At 33.6% G+C, this 20628-nt stretch overlaps 1 protein-coding gene across 3 annotated transcripts in view; it reads right to left on the reverse strand.

Moving 5' to 3' along the window:
• Window positions 1-20628, reverse strand: part of IMMP1L (inner mitochondrial membrane peptidase subunit 1) — a 77409-nt gene that overhangs the window by 27474 nt on the left and 29307 nt on the right. For 2 of the 3 annotated variants that reach the window (XM_004050878.5, XM_055356903.2), the window contains 2 exons: window positions 3319-3452; window positions 767-855 (listed from right to left, as the gene is read on the reverse strand). In XM_004050878.5, the coding sequence (XP_004050926.2) occupies window positions 767-855; window positions 3319-3423 (194 nt within the window). In that variant the 5' untranslated portion in view covers window positions 3424-3452. Of the gene's footprint in view, window positions 1-766; window positions 856-3318; window positions 3453-9900; window positions 9954-20628 lie in introns of those variants that run through there. The other variant, XM_019037610.4, reaches the window with a different exon arrangement.

Raw genomic sequence — 20628 nt, forward strand, 5'->3', positions numbered from 1 at the left:
TAAAAATCATCAAATGGGCTGGGCACGGTGGCTCACCTGTAATCCCAACACTTCGGGAGGCTGAGGTGAGTGGATTGCTTGAGCTCAGGAGTTTGAGACCAGCCTGGGCAACATGGCGAAACCCAGTCTCTACAAAAACTACAAAAATTATCTGGGCGCGGCGAGTATACACCTGTAGTCACAGCTACTTGGGAGACTAAGGGGAAGGATCCCTGGAGCCCAGGAGGCTGAGGCTGCAGGGAGCTGAGATCGTGTCACTGCACTCCAGCCTGGGAGCCAGAGCAAGACCTCATCTCAAAAAATGTATATCAGAAAATTTAAAAAAATAAAAACCATCAAATGGTCATCATAGACTATATATAAAGTAAGATAGCAATCAATAGAACTACAGGATTATTTTTAAAATTAAAGAACAAAAACATTGATTTGGATCTGTAATGTAATCCCTAAGTTCCTAGTTCTTAACTCAAAACATTCTAAAGCCCAATTTAAAAAGTTACGCTTACATGTATATTGTAAGGGACTGCTAATTATTTTTCACAATGATGTAAGAGATACAATGACCCAAGACACTGCATATGTTTGAGAAACTACTAAAATTTCTCAAACTGAAAGAAAATATTTGACTCAAAATTTTATCTAGCTGGTTATTAATATGTTTATTTATGAAAGAGGTTTTAAAGATAAAGTTAAGGAACTGCAGAAAAGCCATAATGTGTGTGTGTATTTTCACTGTAAATTTAATATATCCATGACAGAAATTTACCTTTGGATACCATAAAAATGCCGACTAAGATTTTCTGCAAAGACAATATCTGAATTTTGAATTGTAGGCTCCATTGATGGTCCAGAACACTGAAAAGAGAGGTAATTTGTAATCTAAATTCAAAATCTCTTTTAAATTTAACATAAATCTTTTAAGCAAGCTTAAAAGAAAGAAAATCAAGCAAATGCTCCTAAAGCTTGGGGGATGATTCATGAAAATTTGGTAGTTCTTAAATAAGTTCAACTCTAGAGTAGCCACTAAGTCTGGAAATATAGACAAATACATTATAAATGGATTATTGCTTTCACATTATAATGCCTGAATAAAACAACATTACCTATGTTTCCAAATTTAGGCCACCCTATAGAATCTCAGTTCTATGAAGGCAGAGATCTCTCTCATGTTCCTAGCTATATAACCAAAGCCAAGAACAATGTTTGGTACAAAATTGATAAACCATACATATTGGTTGAATGAATGGGAGAATAATACATTTTCTTATTACTATCAGATATAATCCAGTGAACATGATGATGATTTACTAAATGGTATTATACTATTCTCAATGAGCTTATGCCCATCTTCCTCTTCCAAGAGAATAGCTTACTCATTTCATGGGGCTGCAACTTAAATGTTCTACTGAAAAATACTAGCATGATGAGATGGACTTTAAAGATTTTCATGGCCAGGCATGGTGGCTCACACCTGTAATCCCAAAACTTTGGAAGAATGACTTGAGGCCAGGAGTTCAAGACCAAACCTGGCAACCTAAATAGAACCCATCTTTACAATGAAGCAATTAAAGATTTTCCTATTTGTATGTCTCAAAACAATAATCTTGATATATACAGGTTGACTGTCCCTAATAAAAAATCTGAAATCTTAAATGCTCTAAAATCTGAAATGTTCTGAGTGTCTACATGACACCACAAATGGTAAATTCCATACCTGACCCCATGTGATGCATCACAGCCAACATGCAGTCAAAATTTTTGTTTCATGCACAAAATTCTTTAAAATAGCGTATAACATTACCTTCAGGCTATGCATACAAGGTACATATGAAATATAAATGAATTTTGTGTTCAGACTTGGGTCCCATCCCCAAAATATCTCATTATGTATATGCAAATATTCCAAAATCCAAAAAAATCTAAAATCCATAACACTTCTGGTCCCAAGCATTTCAGATAAGGGATACTCAAACTCTACCTCAGAATCAGAAAAAATTATCATCGCCACTTTAAAAATCTAAATCCGACAGTCTCCATTTACTCTATTTGTAAATAAAACTTTTTACTCAAAAGTTCCTACTCAGGCAGAAATAAGAGGAAATACAATTACAGTTTGTTTGCTACCTTTGGAAGTACCAGTCTAACTTACAAAAAAATCAAGAAGGCAAGTTTCAGCCAGGTACAGTTGCTCATACCTATAATCCCAGAACTTTGGGATGCCAAGGTAGGCGGATCACCTGAGGCCAGGAGTTCGTGCACAGCCTGGCCAACATGGTGAAACGCCATCTCTACTAAAAATACAAAAATTAGCCAGGCATGGTGATGTGCACCTGTAGTCCTAGCTACTTGGGAGGCTGATGCATGAGAATTGTTTTGAGCCCAGCAGGCAGAGGCTGCAGTGAACTGAGATCACTTGATTGCACTCCAGCCCAGGCAACAGAGCAAGACCCTGTCTCCAAAAAAAAAAAAAAAAAAAAAGAAGGGAAATTTCAGTTAAATACATATATTTCCATTACTCCACCTTAACTGGAGGTTATGTGACTATCAATCTGATAAAGTAAACCTAATTTTTTAAAAAAAACAGTAATAACAACAATAAAAAAAATTGACTGGCTGGTCAATCAATTTATTCTTTCATTTACATGACAAAAGGCTTGAATCAACAGCCACAGTTTGTAGTTTCCCAATACAATATTAAGAAAAAGTATTAGTTGGGGATAGGGAGCAACTTTAACATTTTAATATAGACATTAGGCAGAATAATCTGTCTTAATTACAGATGATTAATTTGTTTTAATTACAGTTATGGTGGTTATGAGCTGGAATTTTGAAAACTGGACAAATGTGTGTTGAAATTTCAAGTTACTTACTAACTGTGGGACCTGGAACAAGTAAATTACTTAAGCTTTCTCAGTTCATTTCCTCATGTCTATAATGGATTACTAATAAGTATCTCAAAGAAGTGTAAAAGATTAAATGAGTTAGTAAGTGTAAAACATCAAACATATCCTGAAACACAGTAAATAGGATTCAATAAATGGTAATGACTATTATTGTTATACGATTCAAAAGGACCTTTTGTGCCCATTAGAAACAGAATACAGAAAATATTTAAGTAATGGTCCTTATACCTTCTATCAGTGCCAATTCAAACACACTCTCTTATTATTCCAATATTTAGAAAGATTTTATGTTTTAACTTTCACAGTTTAGTCATTAAATAACTTCAACTAGGTTTTCAAAAGGAAAAACACATTTTCCTTCCATTTGAAAGAAAGTATATATTTAAGATGAATATTCTTGAACATAAAAACTTACCATGACAACACCACCAACGTATTCAAAAGCACAATGAGCTATACAGCCATATTGAATAGTATAGCCAACAAGTCGAAAGGTTTTCCCCAGAACACCACGAAGCATAGTTCTATGTAGACTCTGCCACCATTGGCCTGATGGTAAATTTCAAAAAGTTTCATGATCAATACTATTTAAAAACACTTAAGAAATAACTATTGTAAAATATTTTACAATCACCCAAAATGTACTAAGTGCCTAATACAATTTGGTGCAGGAAACCAAGAGTTTGTTATCAGTTCTACTAATGATATTTTAAATGGCAAATTGTAGCCACTAAATATTTTGATTTACCAAAATTTATATTCAAATGCCACTGGGTCTACATATGAATTATATAATTAGTAGATTATAAACTAGTCTGTCCCCTTCCATGTCTTGGTTATTTCTTCTATTAAGGCAGATGCTTAAAAAAGATAGTAACTCTTTCAAAGGACTAATAAAAGTTCCTTGCTATATATTACTTCTTGCCATGTAATAGGAAATAATGGAGAAATCACTAGAATAGGAATATGGAGATTCAAGTTTCACATTGGTTATTTTACTAACTTGTATAATCTTCAAAAATTACTTAACCCTTCTGGGGCCTAGTAGAAATAATCTCTCATAGAATGATTCTTAGAATCAAATTCAGCAATGTATGTCAAAGTACTTTATAAAAAGATACACTCATTTGTGAGCTATTAACTACTGATGTAACAAAACGAACACATAAATACTATGAAACAACAGCATAAACAACCATTTAAAGATTTTTTAAAGCTATATAAAATTTTAAAATATTGTTCATCTAAAATATTTCTAATATCTGTCCTTTCCTATTTAACTGTTACAACTATGTATCATGCATTTCTTAACTAATAGCCTAACTCTTAGGCCTAGGCTACAATATACTGTTCTCAGATTAAATTTATTAAAATATATCGATAATAATATGTAACATCTGCTTAACATGTCAAGATTTACATATAATACCTCTGTAAGATGGATATTATTACCATCCTCAATTTATAGACAAGAAAAAAAAAAACTAAGAGTAGTAAAGTAACTTGCTTATTATCATCACAAAGTTGGCAAAGGATGAAGCCAGTAATAAAAGGTCTCCCAAAAAAGAAAAGCCCAGCATCAGACGGTTTTACCTCTGAATTCTACCAAACATATAAAAAAGAACCAACACCAATTCTTCGCAAACTATTCCAAAAAACTGGAAATTGAGGGAATTCTTCCTAATTCATTCTACCAGGTCAGCATTGCCCTAATGCCCAAACCAGATGCAGGAAAAGAGAAACTATAGGCCAAAATCCCCAATGAGCTCAGATGCAACAATCCTCAACAAAATACTAGCAAACCAAACCCAACAACGCATTAAAGAGATAATACACCACAATCAGATGGGATTTATCCCAGGGATGCAAGGATGGTTCAACACATGCCAATCAAACAGTGTGATATATAGCACATCAACAGAATGAAGAACAAAAACCATACAATGATCTCAATAGATGCAGAAAAAGCATTTGATAAATTTCAACATCACTTCATTCAAACTCTCAAGAAATTAGGCAAAGAAGGAACATACATCAAAACAATAAAAGGCAATATATGACAAACCCACAGCTAATATCATACTTAATGGGGGAAAAGCTGAAAGCCTGTCCTCTAAGATCTGGAACAAGACACGGATGCCCACCTTCACCACTCTTATTCAACATAGTAACGGAAGTCACAGCCATAGCAATTAGGCAAAATAAAGAAATAAAGGGCATCCAAATTGAAAAAGAGGAAGTAACTATCCTGGTTATAGATGACATGATCTTATATATAGAAAAACCTAAAGACTTCACCAAAAATACTTTTAGAACTGATAAATGAATTCAATATAGTTGCAGGACACAAGGTCAACATACAAAAATTAGTAGCATTTTATTCACCAGGAATGATCTAGCTGAGTAAGAAATCAATGGGATCAATAAAGCAACCCCACCTAAAATGGCTATAAAACATTAAAAATATAACTAGGAATAATTTTACCCAAGGAGGTGAAAGACCTCTACAATGAAAACTACAAAAACACTGAAAGAATTGAAGAGGACATAAAAAATAAAAATGGAAAGACAGCCCATACTCACGGATTGGAAGAATTAATATTGTTCAAATGACCATACTACCCAATTTGATCTAAAGATTCAATGCAATCTCTATCAATATACCAAAGTCATTTTTCACAGAATTAGAAAACAATCCTAAAATTCATACAGAACCACAAGACCCCAAATAACCAAAGCAATATTGAGCAAAATGAATAAAGGTGATGGTATTACACTACCTGACTTTAAAATACACTACAAAGCTATAGTAACCAAAACAGCATGGTATTAGTATAAAAACACATAGACCAATGGGACACAATAGAGAACCCAGAAATAAATCCATGTATTTACAGCCAACTGATTTTTGACAAGGTACCAGGAACATACACTGGAGAAAGGACATCTCTTCAATAAATAGTGCTGGAAAATTTGGATATCCACATGTAGAAGGACAAAACTAGTCCCCATATCTCTAACCATATATAAAAATCAACTTAAAATAAATTAGACTTATAAATAAGATCAAACTATAACACTATAGGGGAAACACTTCAAGACATTGGTCTAGGCAAATATTTTATGGCTAAGAAATCAAAAGAACAGGCAAGAAAAAACAAAAATAGACAAATGGGATTTAAACTAAAAAGCTTCTGCACAGCAATGAAAATAACAAAGTAAAAAGACAACATGTTGAATGGGAGAAAATATTTGCAAACTATGCATCTGACATGGACTAATATCTAGAATATACAAGGAACACAACCGCAAAAAAAAACAAATAACCCAATTAAAAAGTGGGCAAATGATCTGAATAGACATTTTTCAAAAGAAAACATAGAAATGGCCAACAAATATATTAAAAAATGCTCAACATCACTAATCTTCAGGGAAATGCAAGTCAAAACTATAATCAGGTATCATCTTACCACAGTTAGATTGATTATTATCAAAAAAGACAAAGAAAGTGCTGGCAAGGATGTGGAGAAAAGAAAATTCATGTACCCTGTTAGTGGGAATGTAAATTAGTACAGTCATGGAAAACAGTGTGGAGGTTTCTTTAAAAACTCTAAAGAGAATCAAAAAATAATTCTCTCAATTCGGCTACTGGGTATTAATCTGAAAGAAAGGAAATCAGTATATCAAAGGGATACCTGCATCCTCATGTTTATTGCAGCTTAGCTACTATTCACAATAGCTAAGACACAGAATCAACCGAAATATCCATCAACAGATGAATGGATAAAGAAAACATGCTATACATACACAATGGAATACTGTTCAGCCACAAGGAGAATGAAATCCTGTTATTCAAGACAACATGAATGACCCTGGGGCACATTATGTTAAAAGAAATAAATCTGGCACAGGAAGAAAAATACCTTATGTTTTCACTCATCTGTGGGAGCTTAAAAAAATATTGAGCCTATGGAAGTATAGTGTAGAATTATAGGTATCAGAGACTGGGAAGGGGAGGTAGGAGGGGAGAATGAGGAGAAGTTGGTTAATGGACACAAAATTAGAGCTAGATAGGAGGAATGAGTTACTGCCTTCTGCAGCACTGTTGGATGAATACGGTTAACTATAATTTATTGTATATTTTCAGAAAGGTACAAGAAGATCTATAATGTTCACAACATAAAGAAATGATGTGTTTGAGGTGATGACTATGCTAATTACCCTGATTTGATCATTATATACCGTATACATGTAACAAAATATCACTGTATCCCATTAATACATACAATTATTACATACCAACTAAATATAAAAGGAAAAACATTGAAAGTGAATCTAGAATGTATCTTAGTAGTTGTTGGTTGTAGTATTTTATGTATATTTCAGATAGTAAAAGTGAGCAAATATTTAAGTCGTTTCTCACTGTGAGAAAAAGAAGTAACAAATATGGAAAGGGATCTTAAGGATGAATTTGAGTTATCAAAACAAATTTACTTAAATAAGCATGTATACATTTGTCTGTTTGCCTATAAAAAAATGTCATCCTAGCTCTGTCCACTGTGAAAAGGCCATTGTAAGAAGCAATGACACTATAGTAATTATGAGCACACTTAGTGCCCACATTTTTGGTTTCTAAGTATCATTCTCCACCAGTGCAGAACAGTTAGTGCTCAAAGACTGGTGCAAACAAAGGAACCATTCTGAGGGGTCATCCAATGGCCAAATGTGGGACAATATAAACCTAAAAATAATAACAGTAATTGATAATACATTAAATTTGAGACAACATAAGCCTAAAAATAGTAACAGTAATTGATAACACATTAAATTAAAAATGAAATTTTTAAAAAGATGCATGTGTTGGGAATAGGGAAAGTTCTTCATCAAAACATGACAGCTAATAAATGTAGAAGGAATGGTAAAATTATCACCAGTGTAATAATTGACTCAGACAAGGGCCATTGATACATGCTAAAATATACTGGGTGAAACATTGTTGGTCAAAAAGATATTTGAAAAGTATCAAAGTAGATAATTTTTTTTTTTTTTTACAAAGGGAACAAGGTATCTTTCCAATGGGAAGATCTGGTAAATACTAACTTAACACAATGACCAAATTTAGCAGCATACTGATATCATGTAGCCTCTTACCAATGGAATGACAAGTACATCATCATCTGTGTACCATTCTTGCCAAAAATGTGTAACCTAAATCTGATCATGAACAATCAAAACACATCCATATTGCAGACATTCAACAAGACAACCAGCTTGAACACTTAAAAAGTATAAATTTAATGAAAGGAAAAATTATACTAAAAGTACTATTTTCAATTACAAGAAAATAGAAGGACATGACAACCAAACACAATATGAAATCTTGAATTGGATCCTGGAGCAAAAGGAAAAAGAAAGCTATAAAAGACATGGGGACAACTGGGTAAATCTGAATATTGTACATAAAAATATATCACTGTTTCAGTGTTAAATTTCTTAACAATATGCTACGTAGGAGAATGACCTTGTTCATAGGAGATAAACAAGGAATTATTTTGAGAAAAATGCTATGACTGCAACTTCCTTTCATATGGTTCACTTCTACTGCTAATAATCATGGATACAGAGAGATGAAGACAAATTGATACACACACATATATACACACATACGGATATATTACATATGGAGGAAGATAGAACGCAAATGTGGCAAATGTTCACTGTTAAATCCAAGTGAAGTGTATACAAATGTGCATTGCACTATTTTTTTCAGCTTTTTTTGTAGAATAAAACTTCTAAAAAACAAACACTTGGGGAAAAAAGGGTGACTTCATTCATTCAACAAATATTTATTGAGCTACTACTATGTACCAGATACTGTGTTCAGCCCTGGGAATACAATAGTGAACATGATGCCTTCTCTCATACAGCTTATAGTATAGTGGGGCAGATATCATAGATACACAAAGTAAACAAATAAATACATAAATACATTAAGTAATTTCTGTAAAGAAAAATATAGTAAAGTGATAGAGAATAATGGGTGAGGCATACTTTCTTTAAGATGAGTCAGAAAAGATTTCTCTGATGAAAATGCCATTAAAGATAATGCTGCATTTAACTTTCTGAAGAACGGCCAAACTGTTTTCCAAAGCAGTTGCACCACTGTACATTTTTACTAGTAATGCATAAGGTTTCCAATTTCTCCATATCCTTGCCAACATTTGTTACCATCCATGTTTTGATTGTAGCCATCCCAGTGTGTATGAATCTCATTGTGGCTTTGATTTGCATTTCCTTAACAATAAAATATTCATAAGCACCTTTTTCATGTGTTTATTGATCATTTGTATATCTTCTTTGAAAAATATCTACTCAAACACCTTGCCCATTTAAAAAATTGGGCTACTACAGTTTTTAGTTTAATTCAATCAAAGATTATAAGCATGCTATAAAATAGTACTAAATGATTGCATTCAATCAAAGCACATTATAAAATAGAATCAAATGACTGAAAGCCAAGAGAAAAAAAAGTACAAAACAGAAAGAGAGCAACAGGTGATTCAGGTATTGCACTTAACATATGAACACTTTAAAATAACTATGATTAACATTAAAAAAAAACAGAAGGAAAGATAAAAGTTCAGCAGTGACCTAAAATCTATTAAAAATCAAATGGAAATTATACACAACACAATACTACAAAATAAAATATAACTAAAATTAATGCATTACATGAATATACCAGCAGATTCTGCCTGCTAGGCTCAGCCTAACAGGAGACAAGTGAACTGGAATGGAAGTTGGGAGAAAGTAATAAGACTGAAGGACAAAGAGGAAAGCAGGTAGGCAATCCAGGAGAAACAGTATTAATATAATCAGAGACCTAAAGGAGAGGAACAGAGAATAGGACAGAAGCAATATTTTGAAGAAATATTGGTAGATAACTTTCCAAACTGATGAAAGACCTTAACTCACAAACTCAAGAAATTCTACAAACCATGAACAGGATACACACAAAACACACAGCTACATCCAGGCACAGTAGAGTCAAGATGCTGAAAAAGACAATGAGAATAGTTTAAAATTGTTCAGAAATTTACCTTATTTTCAAAGAAACAATTTTGTCTGTTCAACAAAATGGAATGGCTACCTTTACATAAGAAATAATTAAAACCAGAATAAAATAAAATGGCATTTTTAAAGTATGAAAATCACCAAACTATAATTCTATGTCTGATGAAAATATACCTCAAAAGCTAAAGAAAAAAATAAAAATACTTTTAGAAAACAAGTTTTGTGAATGTTTTTGCCAGCACAACTGTAATAAAATATACGCTAACAGGAATAATTCAGGCAAAAACAAAATGTTATCAGATAGAATTTGGCAAATGGGCTGGGTGTGGTGGCTCATGCCTGTAATCCAACGCTTTGGGAGGCCAAGGTGGGCAGATCACCTGATGTCGGGAGTTCGAGAGCAGCCTAACCAACAAGGAGAAACCCCTTCTCTACTAAAAATACAAAATTAGCCAGGTGTGGCAGCGCATGCCTGTAATCCCAGCTGCTCAGGAGGCTGAGGCAGGAGAATCGCTTGAACCCGGGAGGTGGAGGTTGCGGTGAGCCGAGATAGCGCTATTGCACTCCAGCCTGGGCAACAAGAGCAAAACTCCATCTCAGAAAACAAAAAACAAAAAACAAACAAAAAAAAAGAATCAGGCAAATCCAAGAAGGAAGGAAGAAAACTGAAGAGTACATACATATATATTTGGATAAAGATACTGATGCTGTTTAAGACAATAACAAAAATATTTTACAGGACACAAAACATATATAAAAAAGAACACTAAAAAATAGAACTACCATATGATCCAGCAATTCCACTACTGGGTGTATATCCAAGAGAAAGGAAATCAGTATGTTGAAGAGATGTCTGCACTCCTATGTTTATTGCAGCACTATTCAGAATAGGCAAGATATGGAATCAACTTACATGTCCAACAGATGAATGAATAAAGAAAATGTGGTATATATACACAATGGAATACTATTCAGCCACAAAAAAACAATGAAATCCTGTCAAACAAGACAACATGTATGAGCCTGGAGGACAATTATGTTAGTGAAATAAGCCAGGCATAGAAAGACACATATCATATATTCTCACTCATACATGAAAGCTAAAAAAGTTGATTTCACAGAAGGAGATAGAATAGTGATTATTAGAGGCTGGAAAGTGTGAGGCATGATAAGGAGGGACTAGCTAACAGACGCAAAATTACAGCTATATAGGAGAAATAAGTTCTACTGTTCTATTGCACTGCAGGGTGACTATAGTTAACAATAATTTAGTGCATATTTTCAAAGAGCTATAAGACTTTTAATATTCCCAACATAGAGAAAGGATAAATGTTTGAGGTGATAGATATGTTAATTACTCTGATTTGATCATTATACACTGTACATATGTATCAAAATCATACTGTACCATAACTGTACACAATTATTAAGTGTTCAAGAAAAATCTCCCAGTGAGAAACCTGTTTGGATAAGGCCCTAGATCTCAATGAAGGTGTTAACCCGAGGATCTTTCTCCCTCTCCTTTCCTCTGAAGTGTTCCCTGACCTCCGTGTATGGCCTCCAGGTATGTCATGTATCCAGGACCTGTAAGTAATAAAACCATTATTTCTATCTTGTGTCTCTCCTAATCATTGAAGAAGTGTATTCCATCTTAAAGATGCTAAATTAAAATATATATATTTAGATGCTAAATTATATATATATCTTCAATTTAAAAAAACAGGGCAATAGAGAATGGGATCAAACAAAGGCCGACAGATTGGGTTTTGATAGAAGTTTAGGTACTTCCTCCAATGTAATAAAAGGGAAGAAAAATATGGGTTAACATACTGGTAGTTTTGTCAGTTTGATGGTAGAAAAATAAGGGAGCTCTTGCCTCTTGTTTTTATTTACTCTTTCTTATGAGCTGAGACTGGGAACTTTTAGCACAAAGCGAACTGGTAAACAGAACTGGTTACAGATATTCCATTGGTGCCAACAAATTACCATAAACTTAGTGGCTTAAAACAACACAAATTTATAATCTTACAGTCGATAGGTCAGAAGTCTAACATGGGTACCACTGGGCTAAAAAATCAAGACTGTTTCTTTCTAAAGGCTTTAGGGGAGAATCCATTTCCTTGCCTTTCCCAACTTCTAGAAGCACTAACATTCCTTTACTCATTGCCCCTTTGTTCAATCTCAAAGCCTTTAATCTCCCTGGCTATTATTCCATGGTGACTTCTTCCTCTGTCTGTTTCTCTCTAGCTCCTGCCTCCTTTTTACTCTTTTAAGGACCCTGGTGATTACACTGAGCCCAACTAGATAATTCACAATGATCTCAAAATCCTTAATTTAATCACACCTGTGAAGTCTCGTTTGCCATGTAAGACAACATATTCAAAGGTTCTGGAGATTAGGATGCAGACATCTTTGGAGGGCCATTATTCTACCTACTACACCAGGATACAGAACATTAAACTAGTAATTACTAAACTGTGGTTCCTCAGACCAGCATCAATATGGCATCATCTTGAAACTGATTTGGTCAAATACAAGACTTATTAGAATCAGAAACTTAGGAAGCGTTGTTCAGCAATCCGTATTTTAACAAGTTCTCCAAGTGACTGCTCTAAACTCTTGGTGACCAATGGCTATTGCCAGCCTTGGGCAGCCCTATTTATCCAGTCATTTGCTACTTTGTGTTGTATAACTTACCATGTACCATGTGTGCTGTGAAAAAAATCGGGAAGCTTGGGCACCAAAAAATTCAGAATCTGTTACTTTTTTAATTCCCTATCATATTTACATTAAAAAAACTGAGTCATTAATGTAGAGAACCAATTTCTTTAAAGGGGAACCTATATATTCTTTCAAATAATTAATAGAAAAGCTAGGGAAAAAGTGAAAAGCAGCATAAAAATTGTGACTGTGTCATACAGCAAAAGAAGTATAGGAGGATCCTCCCCAGAAATCTTTTAAGAGCCTCTTCATTAATTTACGTATATTAACTCATTTAATCCTTAAAACAACCCTATGAGAACTTAGATACCTCTTTTATTTTTTATTTATTTATTTTTTTTTGAGATGGAGTCTCGCTCTGTCGCCCAGGCTGGAGTGCAGTGGCGCAATCTCAGCTCACTGCAATCTCTGCCTCCCGGGTTCACACCATTCTCCTGCCTCAGCCTCCCAAGTAGCTGGGACTACAGGCGCCCGCCACCTCGCACGGCTAATTTTTGTTGTTGTTGTTGTTGTTTGTTTGTTTTGAGACGGAGTCTCACTCTGTCGCCCAGGCTGGAGTGCAGTGGCGCAATCTTGGCTCACTGCAAGCTCCGCCTCCCAGGTTCATGCTATTCTCCTGCCTCAGCCTCCCAAGTAACTGGGACTACAGGCGCCTGCCACCACGCCTGGCTAATTTTTTGTATTTTTACTGGAGACGGGGTTTCACCATGTTAGCCAGGATAGTCTCGATCTCCTGACCTCGTGATCCGCCCACCTCGACCTCCCAAAGTGCTGGGATTACAGGCGTGAGCCACTGAGCCCGGCCATTTTTTATATTTTTAGTAGAGACGGGATTTCACCATGTTAGCCAGGATGGTCTTCATCTCCTGACGTCGTGATCCGCCCGCCTCAGCCTCCCAAAGTGCTGGGATTACAGGCATGAGCCACTGCGCCCGGCCCCTTAGATATCTCATTTTACAGATAAAGAAACTGAGGAGCAGAGAGATGAAGGAACTATTCAAAGTCATGCAGCTCATTAGAGGCCAGGCCAGAATTCAAAATGAAGCTGTTTAGGTCTAACATCCAATACTACACCATATTGCCTCTCAATTTAAATGAAAAAATTTTTGGATACTATAAAATAGGCATCTGGGAATAGAGACACATAGGAAAGATAGAGGTAGGACTGATGTTAAAACCAGCTAAAAAGATTGAGCAGAGTGAACCTTAGAAGCTGAAAAGAAATTAGAGATTCCTCCATCTTCAGAAATTTCTGGGCATAGGCATCCAATTCTAAGATTCTGATTTGGATCCAATCACTGAAGTAGACTTACAGTAATTTCAGAATACCCAAAGTCACAAGAAGTTGTCCACCTGATTGTTCAGGTCTGAAATTCCTTTGAAAAGAGAAAGCATTTCATTTCAGAAATAGGAAAAATACATATATACACATTATACAAGTATGTAAATACATTATATATGTATATATATGTCAAATGTTAATTAAGACCATTGTTTTACATAAATTCATTCATTCTAAAGTATAAGCAATCACAGAAATGATTTAATGTCATTAATGTATTTTTGTTCCGATAGAGGAACAGAGTTTGAGAATAAATTAGCATTTAAAGAAGTGTTCACATTAAGAAAGGGTGAGCAGAAACAAGTTAGATAGGGAAGGAGAAAACAAATTACATCATAGTTTTGCCACATTTACCTTCATTTGGGCAAGAAAAAATAGTAGATTTTGACATTTCTGAGACCTTGGAGATGTTCAAAATCAAGAATACTTACACAAAATCCATTTTCCCCACAGAATGATGCACAAAAAGTAACTGAGAGATATATGTCCACTTAAGATCCTAGGTAGAAGTTATTGTGACAAGTAGAGAACAACAAAGACTCATTATGCTGAGTAGTATACTCTGCTCAATAGCTAAATAATTCACTCTCAAACAGCAGAGTCTCCATCAAAGTAATTCAAATTCCTGCCATTTCAAAATCACCTTCAGGGCTGCTCATGAATTGTTCAAATCCATAAGTGTTAAATCTACTGTAAGATTTGTATAGAGATTTTTATTTTCTAAAACTGCAAACTCAAGGCACTCATACTCCCATAATCTATGAAGATTTTATTAAAACCTGTTTATTTTGAATTAAAAAATTAGCTGGGCATGAGGTGCACACCTGTAGTCCCAGCTACTTGGGAGGATTACTTGAGCCCAGGAGGTTAAGGCTGAGGTGGGCCATGATCTTACCACTGCACTCCAGCCTGGGCAACAAAGCAAGACCCTGTCTCAAAAAGAATTAGAAAAAAACACCAAACCTGTTTATTTTGTTTCATTAGCAGAGGAAATAACTGCCATTACTTTAAGGTTTAAAGCAGTGAATACTGCTTCAAATTTGACTGCAGCATCAAAATAACATGAAAACCTAATATCAACCAAAATCAAAAACTAAACATCCAAATTCCCAGGCTCCCTGCGATTCCTATGATTCTCATCCTACATCACAGAGCTAATGAAAGAGAATCTCTGGGAACCCAGCTGCAGATTCTATAGTTTTAATAAGCTCCCAGGAAGGAAGTCCAGTAAAGGACTTTATCCTGTCCTTTAAGACCACCGACTCATACTCAATATTTTCAGAGACTTGACAAAATTTACTCATTCATTATCTTTAAAGTGAATGTTAACTTTGGGATAATTCTATAAATTTTCATCAAGTAAACATTATAATGCTAATACTTCAATGTATTTCATTAGTCCACTGGTATTTTCTGAATTTTACATTTTCACATATAACCAAAATTGAAACTCACCTTATGTTTATAAAGAATAAGCAGTTGATCATTTTAATATAACAAAGCATCACCTTCCAAAAAGTAAAATACCAAAACATCCACATTCATTCACCAATAATACAACTATTAAATGATCTATTTCAAAATATAGCAGTTGTATGAGTAACAGTGGAAGAATATTAATTCAAAAGGAAATATCATTTAGCATTATCATAGGCTAACCCTCGCTGTGCCACAGTTCATGAACGGCTTTTAGAGAGATCAGCCTCCAACTCCTGGGCTCAAAGAATCCTCCCACTACAGCCTCCCAAGTGTCTGGGACGAGGGACGGGTGCCACCATGCCCAGCCCCATCCTATTCTTTTGTTATACCTGACTTATCATTCTTTCTAAAAAATTTCTTCTCATTTCATCGTATATCCCACTCTGTTATCTCCAAAAATAATTCCCTTAAGTCTTAACTGACATCATGAGTTGCCTGTGCTGCAAATTAGTATCTAGCTTAAGATAAGCCAAATTTCTTATAAGTTATCAACAGATATTAAAATTCAAATAACCTGTATTTTTATGAAAAGAATGTATACCATTGAGAAGATCTTATGTTTTATGTTGAATTTACCTCAGATTAGTCTATTTGAGACGTTCGAAAGAAAATAACCATCTCTAAACAAATAAGAGTGACCTCTAGAATGGAGAAGGAAAAAATACTAACTCTCAAGAGCTGTTCAGTAAATACCTGAATAAAAAGTAAAAAAGTAAATACTGACCAGGTTTAATAAAAGCTTCCAGACAAATTCTGTTTTGAATGCAAAACTACTTTTAAAAATAAATATATAATACTACAAACTACCACAGAAAGTTATGCTGAGATAATAGCCTACCTGGCAAAATAACGTGAAATTACACATAAACCAAATATTTTAGATTTAAAATAAGTAATTTTATTATGAGGGTAAGAAACAGATTTTAGTCCATTTACTTCATGGATAGCTTTTTTCATCATAATAAAATAAAAATTTTTCCAAACAGCAAACATACAAATAGAAGGCAAAAGTCGTCCTTTATAAAAGTAACACAATGCAGTTTACTGGAAATATTGGCAAGCTTTCTCATTCATTCATTCAAAATGTGGTAAAAGTTTGGAAATACAATTTGAAATACAATAGCTTGGAACCAGTTAAACCAAACCCGGGAACTCTGTATAAATTTATTATATTTGCTGACTTTTCTAGTAAAGACTTTATATGGAAAAGAATAAAAGATACTACACATAAACAGAGGTGGTAGTACATTAATGGTGTACATCAGGTATAAAATTGATTATATTTTAATTATTTTTATAATTTCAAGAAAATACTTTAGTTACCTATATTTAGTTAAAATGTTAAAAGTTTAAAAACATTTAGACGGAGGCTGTATAATTTATTTTTTAAAAGACACAGCTACTAAACAAAAAAGCTATGAGATAAAATCCAAGTTCTATGAATAAATATTTTAAAATTAAGTACTCTAAGATCATAACACTGACAACACTAATTATCTTTTCTAGTCTTGGCAGTTACGTTGCATACTGTTTGGGTGACTGATGGGATAATTTCACTTCATTTTCTCTCAGTTTATATTGGATCGTGTTAGAGAAAAATATTAAAATAATTAACACCTCTAGCCAAAGTACTTGATAAAGTTTTTAGTTGAAATAAAAGCTAAAAAAATCAATTAACTAATGCACTGATTTTTAAGCACACAACTAAACCTCCATCTAAAGGAAAAGTTACTAAGAATCACTGATTTTTAAAAATAAGTCATTCAGTATTCCTATTTACTCTATACTTCTAAATATTAAAATCATATATTTCACCAAAAGCCCTTTCATCAGCAGTTTCAGCTAGCATTACCTTCATTACAAAAAATATAGGTGTCTATATATTTCAGATTATGTTTTATTCACCAAAAGCATTTCATCAGTAGCAACTGAAGCAGTCAAAAACAGGTAAAACATATGACGAAACAAATTATTTCAATTCCTTACAGCTAGACATTTTGATTAATTTCATAGTGGCTCTATAGCCAAAAGAATATAAAAGTATTTAAATTAATATTTGATCTGAAATATGAATTGTTACCAATAGTAAATAATTTGCCATTCATTTAAAAAAACCAAGACATCATTGATCAACTTTTCTATTTCAATAGCTTAATAAATTTTGAATCATATAGCTTAGTTTGTATATGTCTTGCATAATTTTAAGTCATATAGCTTAAAATAAGGTTACATATTATAAATAATAAAGAGCATATTCTTTGTCTTGATCACCTGATTTTTTGTTGTTGTTGTTTATAAAATTAATCACAGTTAGCAGGGCAGAAATAGCTTTGAGCTTCATGAATGACATCCAAGAGATGGGAAAGGATTAGTTCTCAGTTGCTGCCAGTTATAGCGCCAGGTGGCTTTTTCTGCAGTGAAGGTGTTACCGATAATCCCATTACACTGGTACTAAATCTTGCAGACATCAAAATTATCACTAAGGTTCCTTTTCATCCCATCCTTTCCAAATGACTGGAAGTCGCTTCACCTGAAAGAAGTCAAATCCACATGCAGCTGCTGTTTTAGCCGGCAGCAAACTCCCTGAGAATGTCAGTCGTGATTCAGTTTTGCTGTGCTGGTGGCCCCCTATTCCCTGTCCAATAATACATCTGTTAAAAAATCCTACAGCTACAAATCAAGTTTAATCCTACCAGGGACCTCATGTTGGTCTTGTCTTCCAAAAAGGCAGCAGATTCTGCTGTCTATCTCTGCTAGTATCTGGGGAATACCCTTTAAATCCCAGCCCTACTTAGAAGAATAAGCTAAGGATCACAAAACATGACCTCAAAAACCCTGATATGACTATATTCTGACCCAGAGGCATTCATTCTAGGTGAAGATTAGAACTTTGCATAATAAGATTACACAGCAAGTGAATGATATCAAGGGACTATCCATATGCAGCCGCCTGGTTTTGTATAGACAGCCTGTGCTCTGCAATATGCAGTGCAGACGAAAAAGAGCTTGGTCTTTCTAGCTGAAATAAAATAGATTCACATAAATTAGTTGGCCATTTCCAGATTTCTAAATCCCCTATTACATCTTTTATTGACAGCTCCTGTGAGGATAGCACAAATGTTATTCTTTTTTATTCTGTGCTTCTATAACGATCATGCTCTGTAATTGAAATGTACATAGATTATGTCTAGAAATTAACATCTTGTTTGCTGTAATCTTGGATTACAATTGACTGTGTACATAATAAAATTAGGAAATCAATGGATGGATTTATCATCTCCAAGAAACTAGAGGTATTGTTTAAAGAATAGTTTAACATTTTGTGCCAACACTTTAAACGCAGGAGTCACAGGGAGTAGTCAATAAAAATATGAGTCCAAGAATACAGCAGGCATTGGCTAATAACTAAAAATGATATTACATAAAATTAGGTCATAGCCCTCGAAATTTAGAAAATGTGAAAAACTCAGAGATTTCATAAATATGGTTTTCTCTAACTCATACTTGTGCAAAGTCAATTATGTATGACCATTTTAAATAAAATATGTATGCCTACTGTATTTTATATAAATTTTCTTGATCATTTTATAACTATACTTTAAAATATTTGAATCAATTCAAATAAATTATAATTCAAGGTTTTATAATTCTTAACTATATATTTTTAAAATAGTTATCAGTGAAGAAATCTCTCCTCACATTTAAATATGTACAGAACATTTTAAATGTATAGAATTCCAGAGAAATTAGGAAAATGATATTTTATAATCAGCTTCTTCCACCCATGACATAACAGCTACACCAGCTTATCTAAGCAAATTTATATGAAAAGACTGATTCATACACATTTACACAAACATCTGTCCAGAATAAATCTAAGGATGTGAAGACGTTGTAAGTTTTATATAAAAAAAAAAAGTACTAAGATTTGCGATGGAATTCTTGTAAAACTAAACTCCTAAGTATACTTGCAATATGGCTTACTTGACAAGTTTGATTTGCCTACAATTTTTGAAGAACACTCCACATTTATTACATTAGTCATTATCGCCTCATCATCACAATCTCTCTAAACATATCTGTACAATGTCTGATAAGTACTCAAAAGTCAGGTGACACAATTGGATTTTCTGTATCACACAGAAAGATATAAACCAATGGTATCAGTGCTATAAAAAACTTTATGTAATTTCAGCTACATAGCACATGAATATTCTTTGGTTACCTTGACTAGGATATTACTAGAAAAATCAGAAATGTAAAAAGTACATATTTTTGTTATGATATTTGTTAAAACTGTGTAATATTTTAGAACTATACTGTTCAATAAGGTGGCCACTAGCCTTATGAGGCCACTTAAAAGATGACTAGTCCAAATTGAGATGTACTATAAGTATTAAACACACATTGGACTTTGAAGACTTAATACAAAAGAGGGAAAGTATTTTGTTAATGTTTATATTGATTACGTATTGAAAATATTTTGGTTATAGTTGATTATGTGATTCATATTATGTTTCTAATGGAAAGCACCACTTTAGCAGGTCTTATATTTTCCTATGTTCCTAAGCCAAATGAAATGGTGCAACTAATAAAAATACTGAAGCAGAGGTTTAATTATGGAAGAACAAACATTCCAGTGTCAAATCTGGTAGATAAGCTTAGTAAAGAAAGTATAAAATCCTGTCATTTTAGCTTCTACTTCATATTTTCAGTTTAAGGATGGTGGTGAAAGAAGACCTGCCAAATTGCTGACCATCAATGTATAAAAAAAGAATGATGTGATGTAGTTACAAAATGCTTTAGTCCAGTAAATACAGGTTTTAAAAAAAATTGTCTCTTGAGCAATTTCATAAAAGACTAGTGAGGTCTGTGTTACTCCCTCATTGAGCTCAAAAGATAGCAACTTCAAAAAACATGTTTGGATCTAGAAAGGGATGAACTTTTTTCTATGGTGTTATTGTAATTGGTTACATTCAAATTTTTAAAGTACATTTAAGTAATAACTACAGAGATTTGAGACATTTAGTATACTTCAGAATATTCACAAAATAAAAAGGTCAACATTATAAATTATTAGTAGGCTGCTTTTCTATTAGTCTTTTGATC

This window comes from Gorilla gorilla, chromosome 9 (genome assembly GCF_029281585.2).
Source record: "Gorilla gorilla gorilla isolate KB3781 chromosome 9, NHGRI_mGorGor1-v2.1_pri, whole genome shotgun sequence".
Taxonomy (NCBI): Eukaryota; Metazoa; Chordata; class Mammalia; order Primates; family Hominidae; genus Gorilla; species Gorilla gorilla.